Source organism: Tasmannia lanceolata, unplaced genomic scaffold (assembly GCF_043159265.1).
Source record: "Tasmannia lanceolata isolate RefF3 unplaced genomic scaffold, GAP_Taslan_0.1 ptg000257l, whole genome shotgun sequence".
Taxonomy (NCBI): domain Eukaryota; kingdom Viridiplantae; phylum Streptophyta; class Magnoliopsida; order Canellales; family Winteraceae; genus Tasmannia; species Tasmannia lanceolata.
The window spans coordinates 304,088-321,548 of NW_027518932.1; the positions used below are offsets into that span (position 1 = coordinate 304,088).

A 17,461-nucleotide genomic window follows, 5' to 3' on the forward strand; every position below is an offset into this window, starting at 1 on the left:
ACAATTGTAGAGTAATGAAATGATGGGACAACAATTATACTATAGCTGTGAAATGAATAGTCACATTGGGGCAGCACAGTGTATATGTGTCTGTCAAACATGGTTTATCATGTTCTCTAAAACTGATGTTAATTATTGGAATCCAGTGAGAAAATGAATCATTTTAAGCTTAAATCTTGTATATCCTTAACTAGATTACCATGTAAACACCTTGAAACAAATTGTGTCTCAACCTTCATGACATCACCATACATCTGACAGTTAAGATCTGTCCCATCCATTTTGATAAACACCCATTTGAAAATATCCATTCATTCATGCCAAGGTAAATTCTAGTTCAATGTCTCAAGTGTATTGATCTGAAATTTACAATATCCGTACTCTTCACATGTCTTTCATCACATATAAAGTAGATATATGATAAGGAAATTGACCTACAAATCCTAGTAAGAATTGATGTACAAAACTGAGTAAACATGTCCTTAAGAAACTAATTTTTTAAACAATCTCAGATTTCAATTCTTAGAGAAATAACCCAAACAGGAAGAAGTATTCATATCTAGCCTTTTCCAACCTTAAAAAAAAAACTTGTCATTATCATTCAACCTTTAATTTCCTATAAAAATAGCTCAGTTTTCCCTAACCCACGCTCATCACATTGGAGTCAGGAAATAAAATCTGGATTGCTATCAAGAGCTCTTTTAATCCCAAAAAGAATTTTTACAATCCATCCAAAGTTATTTTCAATATAGCATGCCATTGATATCAACAAGACTATCATGAGCTAATAAGATGATGTGAATGCCAAAGTGATGAAAGAATTGTACATATAAATGCAAAATGACAGATTTCAAATCATAGATTGGATCTTATGCCAAAACATAACTGATCTATGGGCTCACATTGTCAAAACAGGGAGCTATATTGGTTGCCACTCTCAAAAATAAGGTGGGAATGGGGGTTGGACTTGTGTAAAAACAAGGTGGGAATGGGGGCTGGACTTGTGTAAAAACAAGGTGGGGCTGTACATGTTAAAACAGAGTGGGGCTGCCATGCCAAAACAGGGTGGTATGTTGGCTGCCACTCTCAAAGTTGTGCGGGTTGAAATTGTTCAAAACAGGGGGCTTACATTGCTAACTGATAAAAGTAGACATACAAGGCTTACATTGCTAAGAAAGTGTTGAAATGTGTTTAGGAATGTGCATAAAACAGGGGGTGAACTGTGCTCAGACATGTGCATAAAGCAGGAGTGCATAACCAATCACAGAACTGCCAAAACAGGGGCTGAAATTATCGACCAAACTTCACCTAAAACAGGGACCAAGTTATTGTTGTAAAAAATTGAGTAACATTTGTACTTAAAACTGGGTAGTTTTGAAGATCAAATATGTAATGAAAATGAACAAGATTTATACAAGAACTGAGCAGATTTGAGGACAGATTTGTGGCCTAAAAACTGTGCAAAGAATGAGCTGATCTTGTACAAAAACTGGACAGATTTGTGGCCTAAAAACTGTGCAAAGAATGAGCTGGCAAATGGTTTTTCTTAAAAAAGACTTACAAATCCTTAAAACTATGCAAGAGAACAAATGGGAAAATCTGGATCATAGTACATTTATTCCACACAAATCCGTATTTGCAGTCCTAACACAAATGGACAGAACCAAAACTAATGTAAATCTGCGGCATGGGCAGCTGCAATTTTACAAGTGAATGGTGGGCTAAATTGTGTTTACCAAACTGAGGTTGAACTGTGCTACAATCGTGAAAAATCATGACAGTAAGATGCATGAGCATATAGGGCAGAAACTATGCTATAATTGTGACAAAATTGAGAAGATTCATGTGAGAATATACACACTGAAGCACAACCTGATTAACAAACAAGCTGAATGAAGACTATAACAAGTTTTTTAAACTAATCCATCCACAATCACAGGCTTCAAGGTTTTCCATTTAGCCTAATATAGATGAGCCACAGCAGTTTTTATTTCAGAAAAATAAAGAAAAAGCCATATATGTTCAATATTCATTTGTTCATCTAATTGGTTTGAAATACACGAGCAGATGACAACTTTTCTTTTTCCAATAATGATAAAATCACCATTTTAATACCAACTGTCAAATGACCAATGAAATGCGCTACGAAATAATTTCAAGCATATACTGCAGATTCCAAATTGAAATTTCAGCTATATATATATATATATATTTCCAGGATTCATCAATTTACTTCTTCACTTTTATCACATATAACCACCCATAGTATAATAGATTTCAAAAGATAAATTCTGTTCAATCATTCCAATAAAGGAAACAACTTTAACTCAACTGGCAAGGTCATTGCCCCATTCCAATATTTCCACCTTGACTATAAGAAATTAACCTTGAATTGAATAAGCATGCCATCACACATATTCACAAATACATGTGCCCTCACAAGTACATACATTCATATATCCACACACCGACACTCGTACATTCATATATATATTCGACATGTTATGGACAATTGAGCTGAGATGAACACAAAGAGAGTATTGACGAGTGAATATCAACAATGGGATCTTATAAGGGCCAAATTAGAACTGGATATTCAGATATGCTTACCTACTTTCTATACTTTGGAAAAAAACTGAATGAGAAACCACACAATGAGCCATTGACATTCTCAAGCCATATAAAGAATTACAAAGATGATCCGCATGATAAAAAAAAAATATTAATAATAATAATAATAGTACCATCAAGGGGCTAAGGTAGGACAGACGTCTGTCCTCTACAGCAAGCTTAGATAAAATGACAGAATACAATGATTTAAAAGCTTTTCCATATGAAATTGCTACTGGATCCTGGCTATGAAACAATCTAAATTCGGCTGTAAACCAGAAAATATTCTGCATGAAATCATATGCCTAGTGTAGATGCACAGGCTGCTTTCCTCAAAGACACATTGCATGCATTATTTGACCCAACCCATGGCAACAATTACAGAACACATAGCCTATGAGACAACCATTATGCATTGTAATCTAAATCATTCAAAATTAAAGGAATTATTATAGATTTGAGCATATTTGTGAATGAACCATTTAAAGTTAAAAAGGGAAATTAAGATGCACAACTGATGATCATCCAATTTCATGGATATATTTCAACCGAGCCTCAGATACACTTATCACTTAATATATATTCACTACATAATAAAATAACATATCCTTAGATTCAGATTAAACTAAGAGAAATAACAAATACTCCAAACCACAAGAAAATTCAATTTCAATTTAGAAGATTGCTCAAGAGACTAATTAAAATATCATAAGCATCATGAAAGCCTTTGAAATTTCAGATCATTCCTTAAGTAGAGAAGATTAAGAACCTGTTAATTGAAGATGAAAATGCAAAACTCTGGTTGCCTTGACGGAGAATAAGATCAGATCTTCTTCTTCTTCCTCTATTTCAGATCTGAGATTTAGAAGGAAGCCGAGAGAGATCCTTTCTTTTACACTTCTATTTCTTCTATTTTCTTCAAGAACTACCGAAATTCACTGATTTTATTGATCCATCCAGATGCTAACTTTGATTTCAAGAACACATCCGATCCTCGATCTTGCTATAGAACAATGATCTAGTGGCTACAAACAGATCTGAGAACTATTTGAAAGATAATAACAGATCTAGGGTTTTGGATAAACAGACAAAACTAGGCCAGATTTAGGATCGCAATGGTCAGATCTAGGGTTTCACCACTCAGATCTGGAATTTCGAAGGTAGAAAATAGGGGTTAGGTGAGATGGATGATGACAGATCTTGAAGTGAAACCAGATCTACGAGGTAAATCATCTGATCTAAGCTTGGATGCGGCAACTAATCGGCCAGAGCTTGACTGGAGCTCGGTCGGAGAAGAAAATTAGAAATTACCTGCAACTTTCTCTCGAGCTTCAAGAAGAGAAATCTTCAGATCTGAGATCCATAATACGATCAGAATACAACCTAAGAATGACCAGAGAAGAGAAAAAAAAAAAATCGACAGAAAAGGGTTATAGCTTGAGATTTAGGGATTTTTAGTGTTTGCAAGGCTTGATCTAGATTCTAAAGAAAATTGAGGGAAATAGATTTAGAAAGGGAGAAATAACGGAGGGGAAGGACGGCCGATCGGAAATTGGCCGGAGCTCCGGTCAAACGAATCGGAGAAGAGAACCAGCAATCTCTCTCTCTCTCTCTCTCTCTCTCTCTCTCTCTCTGCTTCTGTTTTTCGACGAGAATTTCTCCCCTTCTCAGATCTCAGATCTAAGATCTCAAATCTGAGATCTCTCAGCGTGATCGGAGCTTTGGAGGTGAGGGAAATAGGAAGAAGAAGAAGAAGAAGAAGAAGAAAAAGAAGAAGAAGAAGAAGAAGAAGAAGAAATCGGAGCTTGGCCGGAGGACTGCCGGAGTTGGATCGGAGAAGACAACCGGCCGAAAGGGAAAAACCCAAATCTCTCCTCTCTCGGATTTTCACGAAAATGAACAGTATCCTTCGTTTCTGAATTTTTTTTATATATATATTAAAATATCTGTGTTGATATTCGCACCCCCTTTTGATGAGGCGCGCGAATTAATAATCGTACCCTTCCCGCTTTGTCTTATTAGCCCAAAAGACAATATTCGGCTATTTTTCAAGAAGACACCCCCCTGCGCGGATAATTTGCCCCCCTTCTGCATTTATACAATGACACTGACTCGGTCCACTCGCAGGGCAAACCAACTCGGATTTCGACGAAAATTTACAGGGACCTATGGGGGACCCTAACCTAGCTTAGGGTGCAATTTGAGGCCCTAACTCACTGGTTTGGCGAGGTTTCGCACCAGCAACACAAACTTGGGTCCGGTCAAAATGGGGTGTCTACAGAATATCATTTACTTCAAAACATATTTTATTGGAAAATCCCTTGTATGATGTCATCAAAAAAGGGGGGAGATGTAAGCCTAATTGTTCAACCCTTGGCTATCTTCTATTTTATGATGATTCAAAACACAAATGATTATATGTACTAATTGTGTTTGTTATTTAAGTTGAAGGTTCGTCAAGGTTCAAAGTCAAAGCAAGAGGAGATCCATGAAGTTGAAAGGGACTAGAAGACACAATTTGAAGAAGATCAAAAGTCAAGTCTTGTGTCAAATAGAATGTAAAATCCAATCCCACACTTAGGATCCAAACAAGGCATCAAAAGAGGGTTAAAATACCCCAAGTAAGCTAATGGAATGAAGAAAATCAAGCGGACCAAGTTCCCAAGGCAAAACAATAGGAAAATATGAAATGGCCAAAATTCAGGGGGGGGGACGATCGATCGAGACATGGTCGGTCGACCGGTGCCATTCTGATATAAAAAAAAGGAAAAAAATACATTTACACCCCCTCTTGTTTCTGACAACTCTAACCCTGACTTTCAAAACGTGACAAGTACACCCCCTGAGGTTTCAATTTGTGACAAGTACACCCCCTCCTTCAACTGTCCGTCGGTTTAACCTGATAGAAAGACTAAAACTAACCATGGTTAATATTTTGACGCCAGAAACACCCTCATTTGCAGAGGGATTAGGGTTACGCCATTTTCCACTGCTGCCGTCGCCACCTTCGGCCACCGCCGACACCTCCGGCCACCGCCGTCACCTCCACCACAAACAATGAAACCCCACCCATGGCTACATCAAAGCCACATTTCAAGAAAAAAAATAAAACAAAAAAAGCCCTAAAATATTAGGGTTTATGTGCAATTCATGATAATGGTGCGAATGAAGATAAATAAAACTCCTAAATCAAGGGTTTATGTTGATAAATAAACAAGGGTTTGAATCAAACCCTAATTTCAGTTTTTAAGTAACCCTAATTTCAGTTTTTAAGTCTGAAAACCTTAATTTTCAGTTGGGGAAGACGAGGGCATTTTGGTCATTTCTACCTCGCCATCTACTCCGTCACGTTAAAACAACTTCAGGGGGTGTACTTGTCACGTTTTGAAAGTCAGGGTTAGAATTGAATGTGTTAGAAACTAAAGGGGGTGTGTCTGTATTTTTCCCTTAAAAAACATGAGAGAGCCTCTGGCGGTCCACCGTGAGTGACTTCGCAAGTATTTTAAATAGCCTAACGGCTAGTTTAAACTATCCATTACAGAGCCGTTGGGGGTGTCCCAAATGGCTAGTTTTTGGGTTTTTGGCTATAAAAGGGTTCTCAAACCACTTAGACAAAATCAACAAGCTCTAATATACACTTAAAGCATCTCTTGAGTGAAAAGTCACTCCTTGTGCCTCTCTTCGAGAAATCTTATGAGGGATTGGATTCAAGGCTTAAAATTGTATATCTTTATGAGAGCATCTTGTGTAATTGCCTTTGAACAATGCATTCCTTCATTCTTTTAATCTTATATTTGGCAAGTAATCAGAGATGCAGAGCCTTCTCCGAAGGTGAGTGTTGGGAGACATAGATCCGTCTCCGTCGACAAGTGTTGAGGCGCAGAGCAACCTCGTTGTATTGGTTTGATCTTCACCGTTAAGAACAGATTTTAGTGACCATCAACAGTTGTGGTGGAGATGTAGGTCTGGGGTTTTAAACCGAACCCCTACTAAATCTCATTGTACTCCTTCCCTTATCTCCTTTACTTTACTTGTGCATTGATTTTAAGTTCTTTGTGTTTATTGTTAAAATTTTCTTTGATTTAATTTCTTAATCAATCCTTTAAAAGGGCACAATTTTATAAATCTAATTCGCTTCCCCTTTGGGTTGCAATCACCTAGGCCTACACATATTTATTTTCAGATTCCTTGCAAGATTCCATTGCCGCCATGTATTCGGGCTCGGTACAGGATAATGCAACCGTTGGTAGCAAGTTTGACATCAAACTAATAAGACCATTCCTAAACTCGAATACATTACCCATAATAGATCTTCCTTTGTCCATAACATTAGCATAACTTGCATAAAAAAAACCATGCAGCGACTTCGAATCCTTCTCATATGTGATAGCATAATCACTAGTACCTCTTACATAGAAAAGCGCTCATTTGACTGAAACTCGGCAGTGGAATCAATATGCACGGCAGAAACAAGATTGAGCTAAAAACAAAAACTTTTCGATCCACCAACTGAACCAAGATCTTAGTTGCTAGATTAATCAATGTTTATGAATTGAAATTCGGATGGTTAAGGACATTTACCAATTGGTTGACCGATACTGCCAATCTCTGCTTGATCTACTCCCCATTAGGTACCCGACGTTTCTGAAACCCAAGCTGGTCCGGAAGTCGAAGTAGTGGCTTCTCAAACCGTGCGGTTGAAGGAGAAATAGGAGAGAACTTGGAATCCTCTCCCAAACTAAAACCAATAAGGCTTTCAAGTTCTTCTAAAGAACTAGAAACAAAACTAGAAGCGGGAAAAAGAAAGGAGAAAAATGAAATTGGGAGGGGAGATGGGCTGGACGAATTTTGCATATGGGTTTCCAAATTGTGCAAGTAATCCAAATTGTCCACCCATCCCCTCCGTTTATAGAGTTCCCTCTAGCAATTCGTTCCCTTGTATGTGTCCCCTTGATTTTGGAAACTAAATTCAATTAAAACTCTCTGTTTCTTAAACATGTAAAACACATGGATACTCAAAATGATTTTTTCTTATTGAATGTTACCAATAACCAATGGGACTTTTAGAAATAGGAAACCTTCTCCAACTCAAATTCTCTCTTTTCCTTTTTAAATTTCCACCAATAGGAAATTAGAATAAATCAACCAATGGGATCTCTCATAACTGTTATCCAATAGGATTTGAGCATTTAATAAGCACATGTTAATTAAGACATGTACACACCATAATATGGTGTATCTCATCTTTAATACATGTGTGTGCACCCTATGTATGGTGCTCTTCCTCCCTGTATCACATATAGTGGATCCAATCCATATCACACATACGATCAAATCTGAAACCCATATTGTCCAACAATCCATAAGGGTCTAGCGAGTTGTGAGTGTGATCGGCCCAGGGATCCAATGATCATTCTCACAGGGTCCACAATGGGCCCTACTGTGATCTCACGCAATGTAGTCCAACTACGATAGCATTAGGCAAGTGACCCCCACCATGACGTTACCCTGAAGAAGACCATTAGATCAAATTACCCAAATCACATCCAATGTGTAGTCCTTCCTCCAATCCTTCATTTACCGAGTTGGGTCTTGTGGAGGGTGGACATCAATTACCCCATGGGCTCACTCAATGGTATACCTTTCTATCTATCAAGCTTGGGCCCGCAAATGCATTTGCAGCTCCCTTTTGAAACAATCAATGTTTTTGAAAAACTTTGATAAACAATTTATCAAACGGATTGGCCAGTCATTATTTAATGGCCTAGCTGAGATCGAAATTGCAAATGATTTTCCTCTATGGGAGGGGTGGAGGATTCAATGATGGGCATCACTATTGACCCCACGGGTTTACCCCATGACCCAGCACTACCCGCTGGTAACCCCGGACCGGGGACTACTGTTAGATAGACCAAAGCCATAAGGTGCGCCCACAGACTAAAAATATCCCTCAGGTCTAAGGACATATCCAAGGGTCCTGTCTGACAGAATAACCTTATCCAATTCCTTGTCCACAGGTTATTCTACGAAGCCATCCGTTCAGTGTGTGATCCAATCATTTCGCCCATTCCACCTACTTAGAATCAACTACCTCAGTGACCTAGATAGGCCACCCCAATGCGTATATGGAGGCAGGTTCGATTCTAGTTGTGTACAGGTACGAGATGTCCAATCTCAACCCCAACCAAGAACATTCTAGGTCTGCAAAGAACCTGAAGATCATATCTCCCCACCACATAATCTCAATGTGCATGACCTATCCTACGATGCTACCTAAGGATAAAGGTGTGCCTAGAAGCACATTAGGTTAATGGTTTATCTATCTTTTAAGGGTTTCTAACATCTAAAACCTAAGGCTCCATGGGTTGACCAGTCTCATGCTTGGGTTGCATTCATGGAAGAGAATTGTGTCTCCACCCTTAAACAATTGGGCATATAAGTTAATAATATATTGTTGCCAGGCATATTCTCACGATTCACTCCAACAAATACCCAATAGATGTCATGTAACAATAAATAATAGTTGCAACATTACAACAACTGGATTTTGATTAGGGCACACACCCTAACAATGACGGCTTCTGAATGCGCTTTACCCAGATTCCCCATAAACCGGCTTAAAACTCCAACCGCGTAAGTAATTTTTGGCCTAGTATATACCATGGAAAACATCAAGCTCCCGACAAGGGTAGCATATGGGATTCGATCCATTTTCTTCACATCCTCTTCCGATTTTGGGCACTGATTGGAACATAACTTAAAGTAAGCTGCTAATGTGTCTTTATCGGCTTAGACTTGCTCATCCCAAACCATCCAAGCACCTTTTTTATAAACATCTTTTGTGAAAGCAACAAAGTTCCAAGGATAAAAAGAATGGAACTTTGTTGCTTTCACAAAATATGTTTGTAAAAAAGGGGCTTGAAAGGTTTGGGATAAGCAAATCTAAGCCGATAAAGCCATCATCAGCGGCTCACTTTAAGATATGTTCCGATCAATTCCCAAAATCGGAAGAGGAGATGAAGAAAATGGATCGAGTCCCATATGCTAGCATTGTTGGGAGCTTGATGTTTATCGTGATATGAACTAGGCCGAACATTGCTTATGCGGTTGGAGTTTTAATCCGGTTTATGGCGAATCCAGGTAAAGCACATTCGGAGGCCGCCAAATTGGTGCTTCGCTACCTAAGAAGTACTACTGATTATGTTATGATATATGGAAAGGATTCGAATCCGTTGCATGATTTTGTTGATACAAGTTATGCTAATGATATGGACAAAGAAAGATCTACTACGGGTTATATATTTAGGTTTGGGAATGGTCCTATTAATTAGATGTCAAAGCTGCAACCAACGGTTGCATTATCCACTATCGAGGCATTAAGTTAAAACCTATGGATTTATTTTGTGATAACATGAGTATCATTTATTTGGCCAAGAATTCAATTTTTCACAAAGGACCACATATATATCGGTTCAATATCACTACATTTAGGAAGTCATTAAAGATGGGAAGGATCTATTTGTTGAAGGTGTGAACCAAAGAGAATGTGGTGGATATGCTCATAAAGATGGTTCAAGGAGAGAAGTTATATTGAAGTTTATCTTCCCCCAGTCTCAAGAAGGAAGGGTTGGCACGCTGGTGATTGTGCATCAAGGTGGAGATTGTTAAAATGGTGACGCATGAGCACCATTTTTTTATTTCTTTTTTCGAAGTCGGTATCTCTTGGTCTTTTAAATGGGATGTTTTCCTTGCCTCTCTCATATGGTTTTTTAAAGACAAAAGATAAATAGGGTTTAAAAAAGGAGAAGAGTGAGAGATTTGAGAGGAGAAAAGGTTTAGACAAGAAAAGAGGGGTTTCCTCTTGGGGCTTTAGGAGGGCTTTGTGGTAAAGCGAAAACAAGTTTCTTCTTCTTGGTTTTCCAAGGTGTGTTCCTCTTCTTATGGTGTGCCCATCAAATGGATGGTTTGGATCTTCCTATGGTGTGGCACGTACAGTACTTTTTGGCAAGTGGGATTGGAAATTAGGGATCTGCTAGGGACTATCGATCAATTAAATGAATCTGAGAGCAACCACCTTTGTCCTCAGGTTAATAAAATGAATAAGACAAAATCTTAGCCTGTGTGGGTTGTGTGGCTACTCTCACATGCAACAGCCAAGCCGCAACATGCCTGAAGTGATTGTCCCTAGTAAATCTTTAGTTTTAAACCTAACATTTAACAAAGTAAAGTGATTGTCGCCAAAGGATGTGGGGCGGGGATGGGGATTAGATATTCCCCATGGGGAGGGGAGGGGGATTCCCCATGATCCCCGCAGTGGGGAGGGGAAGGGGAGGGGGAAAATTCCCCGCATAGGGCAAGGGGTAGGGGACCCCAACATCCGGCCCCGACCCGCCCTGTTGCCAGCCTTAAGAAAGATCTCTCAAGGAAGAAGATGCTAGTGTGTTTAAATCTGTCAGTGATAACAAACTGATCTTGATCAGTTCTTCTTCATGCATTCAACAAGAAAATAATGGAATGAAGAGAAAAAGGACTATAACACTAGTCTACAATTCCAATTCATTAACAAGGAAAGAAAGAATAAAGGAGAAGAGCCTCTCTCTCTCTCTCTCTCTCAAATCAATGTCATTCTCAGAAATGAAATGAGATTGGCTTCATATAGACAGCCCTTACAACTAACATCAACCAACATAACCCCCAATGGTAAAGAGACTAAAAAAGGACATGTATAATAATCAAATGATTAATAATGATGACTACTAAATATAACAAAATATGGAAGGACAATAGTATAATAACATTACTATTGCAAGTAATGGTGAAGCAGATGCACCAAAGGATGTAGTGCATCACACTTGCCTTCTTAGAAAGAACTCGGCCCTGAGTTCACATAAATTCCACCCGGGAATTAGTCCACCTGGATCAAAGATGAAGATATACACACCCTCGTCCCAAGGAATATAACCTCCCACCTTAATTCTCTTATTGAGTTGTATCTTACCATGTGATGTGCGTGGGCTAGTAGAATACCTATAATCCCCAATTCAATGTCTGCTGAATATGACATATGTGTAGTAGTCCGCTGTTTAAACCAAATATGACATATGTGTAGCAGTCCACTATGTAAACGTATCATATATAGAATTGACAACCATTAGCCCCATCTCCTTCTCTTTGAAATGACAAGTGTAAGGGCCGTCTCTCTCTCTCTCTCTCTCTCTCTCTCTCTCTCTCTCTCTCTCTCTATCAGCATTAAAATCATTAAATGTTAAAAACGAAATAAATGTAAAGTGTAATGATAAAGGGCGGTGAAACTTTGAGAAATTCGGGTGATAGAATTTTTTTTTAATACTTTATAGGTTCTAATAGTTTATATAAAAATAAGCCATGGAAAATATTAATTATAAGGGCCGTGACTACAAGGTTCTAATTCTTCACACGCACACACACGCACACGCACGCACGCACTAGCACACTGGCGCACACGCACATAGGGATTTGCTAGCATTCATCGCAGAAGCCATTTTACGGCTGCGATGTTGTATGTGAGGGCAGCCACCTCGTGAATGAAGACAAACTCTCACATCGCGGATGGTCTGTTGATGGATGCTAGCAAATCCCTACGTACACTCACACACGATATAGTTACTTAACTTTTAAAGAGGCAATTCCTTAATATTCTATTTGTAGATACGATTAATTTAAAATTAACCTATTTACACATTATGCCCCTTCGTATTTGATTGTTTAAGGCGTTCATATATTTGGCCCGATTGCGGATGGACCATTGTTTCAAAAATCTCCATTGTGAGACAATCTTAGAATCTAAATTTATGGCATATAAATGGATGAAAATGAATTATTGTAAGTTTAAAAAAAAAAAAAGATTAGCGGCATTAACTTATCTATTTTAGGAATGTTTTAAAAGATCAAGAATGGTAGGGATTATTATTTAAAAACAAGAATAAGTCGCACCCTTAGCGAATTCATCAGAATGATAATCTCTTCAAAATTTGGGGAGTTTTCTTAAAAAAATTGGACCATTTACAAATCCTAATTATAAGATATATAAGACCATATGTAGATACATAAGACATGAGAGATATAATAGCTTATATTACGAAATTTTATTAGTTTTTTTATAAACACATAAGATATAAGAGATGTACTCTTGGCATTTACACTTATCTGTTCAGATTGTATAATTATCTTCGTCATATGCAAAAGAAAATTTAGGGCAGAATGTGAAATTCTCATCATTTTTATTTGTACCATGAGCTTTATCTTAAATGCGAATGATTTTTTAAATTAAAAGAAATTTTGTGTAGTTGTTTGATTTTTTAACTTTTAATAATTTATGGACAAAGGAAGATCTATTATGGGTTATGCTAATGGGAATGGTCCTATTAGTTGGATGGCAAAGTTGCAACCAACGGTTGCCTTATCCACTATCGAGGCCGAGTACATGGAGACAGCGGAAGCTTGCTAGAAAGTAGTTTGGCTTCAAGGTTTGATGGGTGAGATTGGCATCGAGTCAAAACCCATGGATTATTTTTTTGTGATAACATGTGCATCATTTGTTTGGCCATGAATTCGGTTAATCACAAAAGGACCAAACATATATCGGTACAATATCACTACATTCAGGAAGTCTGATGGAAGGATCTATTTGTTGAAAGTGTGAACCAAGGAGAATGTAGTGGATATGATCGTAACGATGGTTCAAGGAGAAAAGTTAGATCGAAGTTTATCTTCTCTCGGTCTCAAGAAGGAAGACTTGGTATGCCGATGATTATGCATCAATGTGGAGATTGTTAAAATGGTGACGCATGAGCACCAGTTTTTTCATTTTTTGTTTTTTTGGAGCGGGTCTCACTTGGTCTTTTAAGTGGGATGTTTTCCATGCCTCTCTCATATGGTTTTGTAAAGGCAAGAGATAAAAAGGTTTTTAAAAAGGAGGAGAAGAGTGAGAGGTTTGAGAGGAGAAAAGGTTACTACAAGAAATGAGGGGTTTTCTCTTTGGGCTCTAGGAGGGCTTCTCTGGTGAGGCGAAAACATGTTTCTTCTTCCTGGTTACTTAGGGTGTGTTCCTCTTCTTTCATTCTTCATTTCCATTAGTTTTTCCTTGCAACCCTAGCATAATGTTGGAGGTTTTTTTAAGGGGATTTCTCCTCATACTTAGTGTATAGATTTGGGGGTTTTTTGTGATTGTATAGAAGGTTGGAGAGAAGGGTTTTTCGGTGGTTTTTACAAGTGTGGAGGTAACGTTGTGCTATTTGGTTTGAAATAATGGACCTGTGTTACCTTGTCGTTGGATGTAGCCCATTATGGTGAACTGCATATATTGTTTTCTTCTTGTGATTGCTTGTGATTTATTTCTTTTGCTCCTCTTAAAAACTGGGCTGCTGTTGGATCAAATATCAAGGGGGTACCGCCCACATGGGACTTGACCGTCGGGCACCGTATTAAAACTCTTGTTTTATAATATTGTAAAGTAGTAACGGTTTGCTAGAAGAACTCTTAATTTGACAATATATTTTCTGAATTATAGTTTATAATGTAAAAGATATTAACAAGGGAAAAGTGTTTCTACTCGGTCAAAAGTAGATAACGTCGTCTACTACGTCGCATGAAACAAAGTGGGCCCACATTGCTTGGATAATCCAGAGCATTCATTTGTTAGGCCCTGAGATAGATAGGGTGTGCCCTAAAAATCAACTTCAAACGATCATCCTAACCCTTCAATTTGTGGAGGTTAAAAATGGGAGGTTCATAGCCCTCCATATTTAACCTCCACAAATAGAAGGGTTGGGATGATCTTATGGTTTTTATTTTATTTTATTTTATTTTGGCACACCTTAACTATTGCGATCAGGACCCAAACAATGTGGGCCCCACTGTAACTTTGGCCGACGGAGTAGATAACGTATCTACTCGGCCGTGTAGAAACACTTTTCCCTATTAACAATTAGATTGGTATGGTAATTCCATCACAATATTATCCGAAAACATGAAATTGTCAAAACGATTTCCCGAAGGAAATGATATATTAAGACGTTTTTTGATAAATTTGCCATCAGTGGATCAGGATCATCCTATCATAGTTTCAACGTAGATGATGGATGGATTTTTTATGTGAGTGGGGGTCCACCATATCAACAGCTTGAACGACAGAAAATCGACACCAATTATTTCTCAAATCGCATATTTGAAAAACATCCAAATGGTCAAAGGAGTTTAAAATATATTTATTTACCATTTAACCAAGTTTTGGCAACTAATCTTTAATAGCGAAGTAACGAAAATAAATTTTTTTATAGATGCTGTAAGTTTTTTTATAATTACAAGTGAAATTTTATTTTCTACCCCATTCCTCCGCATATCCATCCTTTTGTTTGTGCTTTCTTGGAAATGACTATTTTCAGGGAAAGGCAAACAAAAGGTGGAAATATAGCCATTCTTAAGAAAAGATAAACAAGAGGAGGTGGTAATGCTGAAAAGGGGTCGGGAAAAATCAATTTCCTAATTAGAGTGGTATTGGCCAACCTTAAAAAAAGGTCTGCAAATTAGCAATCAAATGGGTAGGTATAAATAGGGTAGGCATTGTTCGAGACCATGTGGGAGATCACCCAGTTTGATTTCAGCATGTCCTTCGCTCGGCTAATAGGGTAGCGGACCGTTTCGCGAGAGATGGAGTAAATTGGATCTTTGATTTTCTTCCTCCATAATATGTTGTTTCTTATTTTTCTTTGTCTGTACTCATGACCAGTTGGGTGGTGGGGCAAGCCCCACTTATTAATTTAGATCTAAGCATTTAAAAAAAGGGCAGGCATTTTTCAACTCAGATAAGTTACATTATAATTTAGGTACGAAAAGATTGTTTCAACTTTCACAGAAAAAAGAGTCTGACGACTGCTTCTATTCTTTGCGGGGAAAGATCTACTTGGATGAAAAAAATAGATTAGATAGCGTAGTTGTTAAACCATATATTGATTAAGTTGTAACAAGACCATTTCCATGAAATCACATGACACTTAAGCCATGCATCTGTTTCTCTCTCTCTCTCTCTCTGCCTATAAATATGCACCCATTCTAAGCTTCTTCCACACCATCAAAACACTCGCACCCAATACTCCTCTTTAGATTGATAAAATGGAGAAGGCTACTCCCCTCCTTGTACTTGTACTCCTTTCCTTGGCATCTTCTCTTACCTTTGCCGCTGATCCCAGTCCTCTACAGGACTTTTGTGTTGCTGACAATATGTCTCCAGGTACAAATGCTTTTTTTTTATTTCTCAATTTAACTTCCATTAGTATCATGATAATCACGTGTTTGTGCAAACCCAATTCCATTTTTGGTAGGTATTGTGGGGTTTGGCTAGATGACTTGAGAAATATTGTTATTGCATTTACTCTGCGTGTGGACACCGGCCCTACGTGCATGGGTTATGTTTTTTTTTATTGGCTGATCTTTTTTTGATGTTTTTCCTTCTCAGTGTTAGTCAATGGCGTGGTTTGCAAGGACCCAATGCTCGCTCAGGCAAGCGATTTCTTCTTTCCAGGGCTTGACATGCCACGCAACACAAATAACCGAGTTGGGTCCAATGTGACCGCAGTGAACGTGGTCCAAATACCAGGACTCAACACTCTTGGCATCTCCATGGCTCGCATAGACTTTGCACCCTACGGACTAAACCCTCCCCACACACACCCAAGGGGCACTGAGATGATTGTAGTTCAAGAGGGCACCCTCCTCGTTGGTTTCGTCACCTCTAACCTTGCAAATGGCGAAAATTGGCTCATATCAAAGGTCCTCAATAAGGGTGATGTGTTTGTGTTTCCAATAGGTCTCATTCACTTCCAATTCAATGTTGGACAGACCAATGCGGTGGCCATTGCCGCTCTGGCAAGTCAGAACCCAGGTGTGATCACCATAGCTAATGCCGTCTTCGGATCAAACCTGCCCATCTCCGATGATGTTCTCGCCAAGGCCTTCCAACTTGACAAGAAAGTAGTTGATTTTCTTCAGGCACAGTTCGGGCCCAAAAACTAGATGACTACCGACAAGGATCCCATGCATTAACTACCATAGTGTATTGGAATATGCAAACTTGATGTTTGCATTTCTTAAAAGAGTAATAATAATACAGTCTGAGTATGTCACTGGGGAAATCAAGGGATTGATTGACTATACAATCTTGTTTTTCATGAATTCGTCTCTCTCTCTCTCTCTCTCTCTCTCTCTCACACACACACACACACACACCGATCATGAAGTCTGCAACAGGATGATCCTAACCCACTGATGGGAAACATAAAGTCAAAGTGAAGCCCAAACTTAAAGCGAGGGATACACTACACATTCTGATGGTTATCTTTTATAGTTCATCACAAAGAAATTCACATAGGGTTCATCACAAGTGATTTGGAACCACACAAGGACCAATGTGAAGTAAAATAGGCATAGAATGAGTAATCAGAGAATCATTTTGCCAAGATACGAACCAAACAGGATCAAATCACATCCCGAGACTAAAAATGTAGCTGAAACTGAAACATGCAACGAGAAGCATGGTCGCGTATTTCAAAAGTTCACAGTGGAGATTTACAAGCATGATCAAACACAAGTAACTAAGATCAAAATATACGAATGAACAAAGTCGCGATATTCAAAAGGATTCATATATCACGTGACATAAACGATGTCTTCATCATAGTAGACCAAAACTGAAAATTAGCACCTTTAAACAAACGAACGTTTTGCTGAAAACTTGAAGAATTGGTATTGCCTGCCATATTGCCAACTTACCGAACCCGTGCCGGTCTTCTTTCGAAATTGTCCCCAGCCTTTCTGC

General features: G+C 38.4%; 1 protein-coding gene across 1 annotated transcript; it reads left to right on the top strand.

Moving 5' to 3' along the window:
- The first annotated feature begins 15,759 nt into the window (after window positions 1–15,759).
- On the top strand, window positions 15,760–16,695 carry LOC143867492 (germin-like protein 8-2). Its single transcript, XM_077376095.1, has 2 exons — window positions 15,760–15,877; window positions 16,103–16,695. Exons 1-2 carry the CDS (start codon window positions 15,760–15,762, stop codon window positions 16,657–16,659), a joined length of 675 nt encoding a protein of 224 aa, XP_077232210.1. The 3' UTR covers window positions 16,660–16,695.
- Window positions 16,696–17,461: the final 766 nt, after the last annotated feature.

Excerpts from the sequence above, each read along its gene's own strand:
- LOC143867492 (XM_077376095.1), top strand. The coding sequence starts at position 15,760 with ATGGAGAAGGCTACTCCCCTCCTTGTACTTGTACTCCTTTCCTTGGCA. Across the intron at positions 15,878-16,102 it reads TGCTGACAATATGTCTCCAG|TGTTAGTCAATGGCGTGGTT; the intron begins GTACAAATGCTT and ends TTTCCTTCTCAG.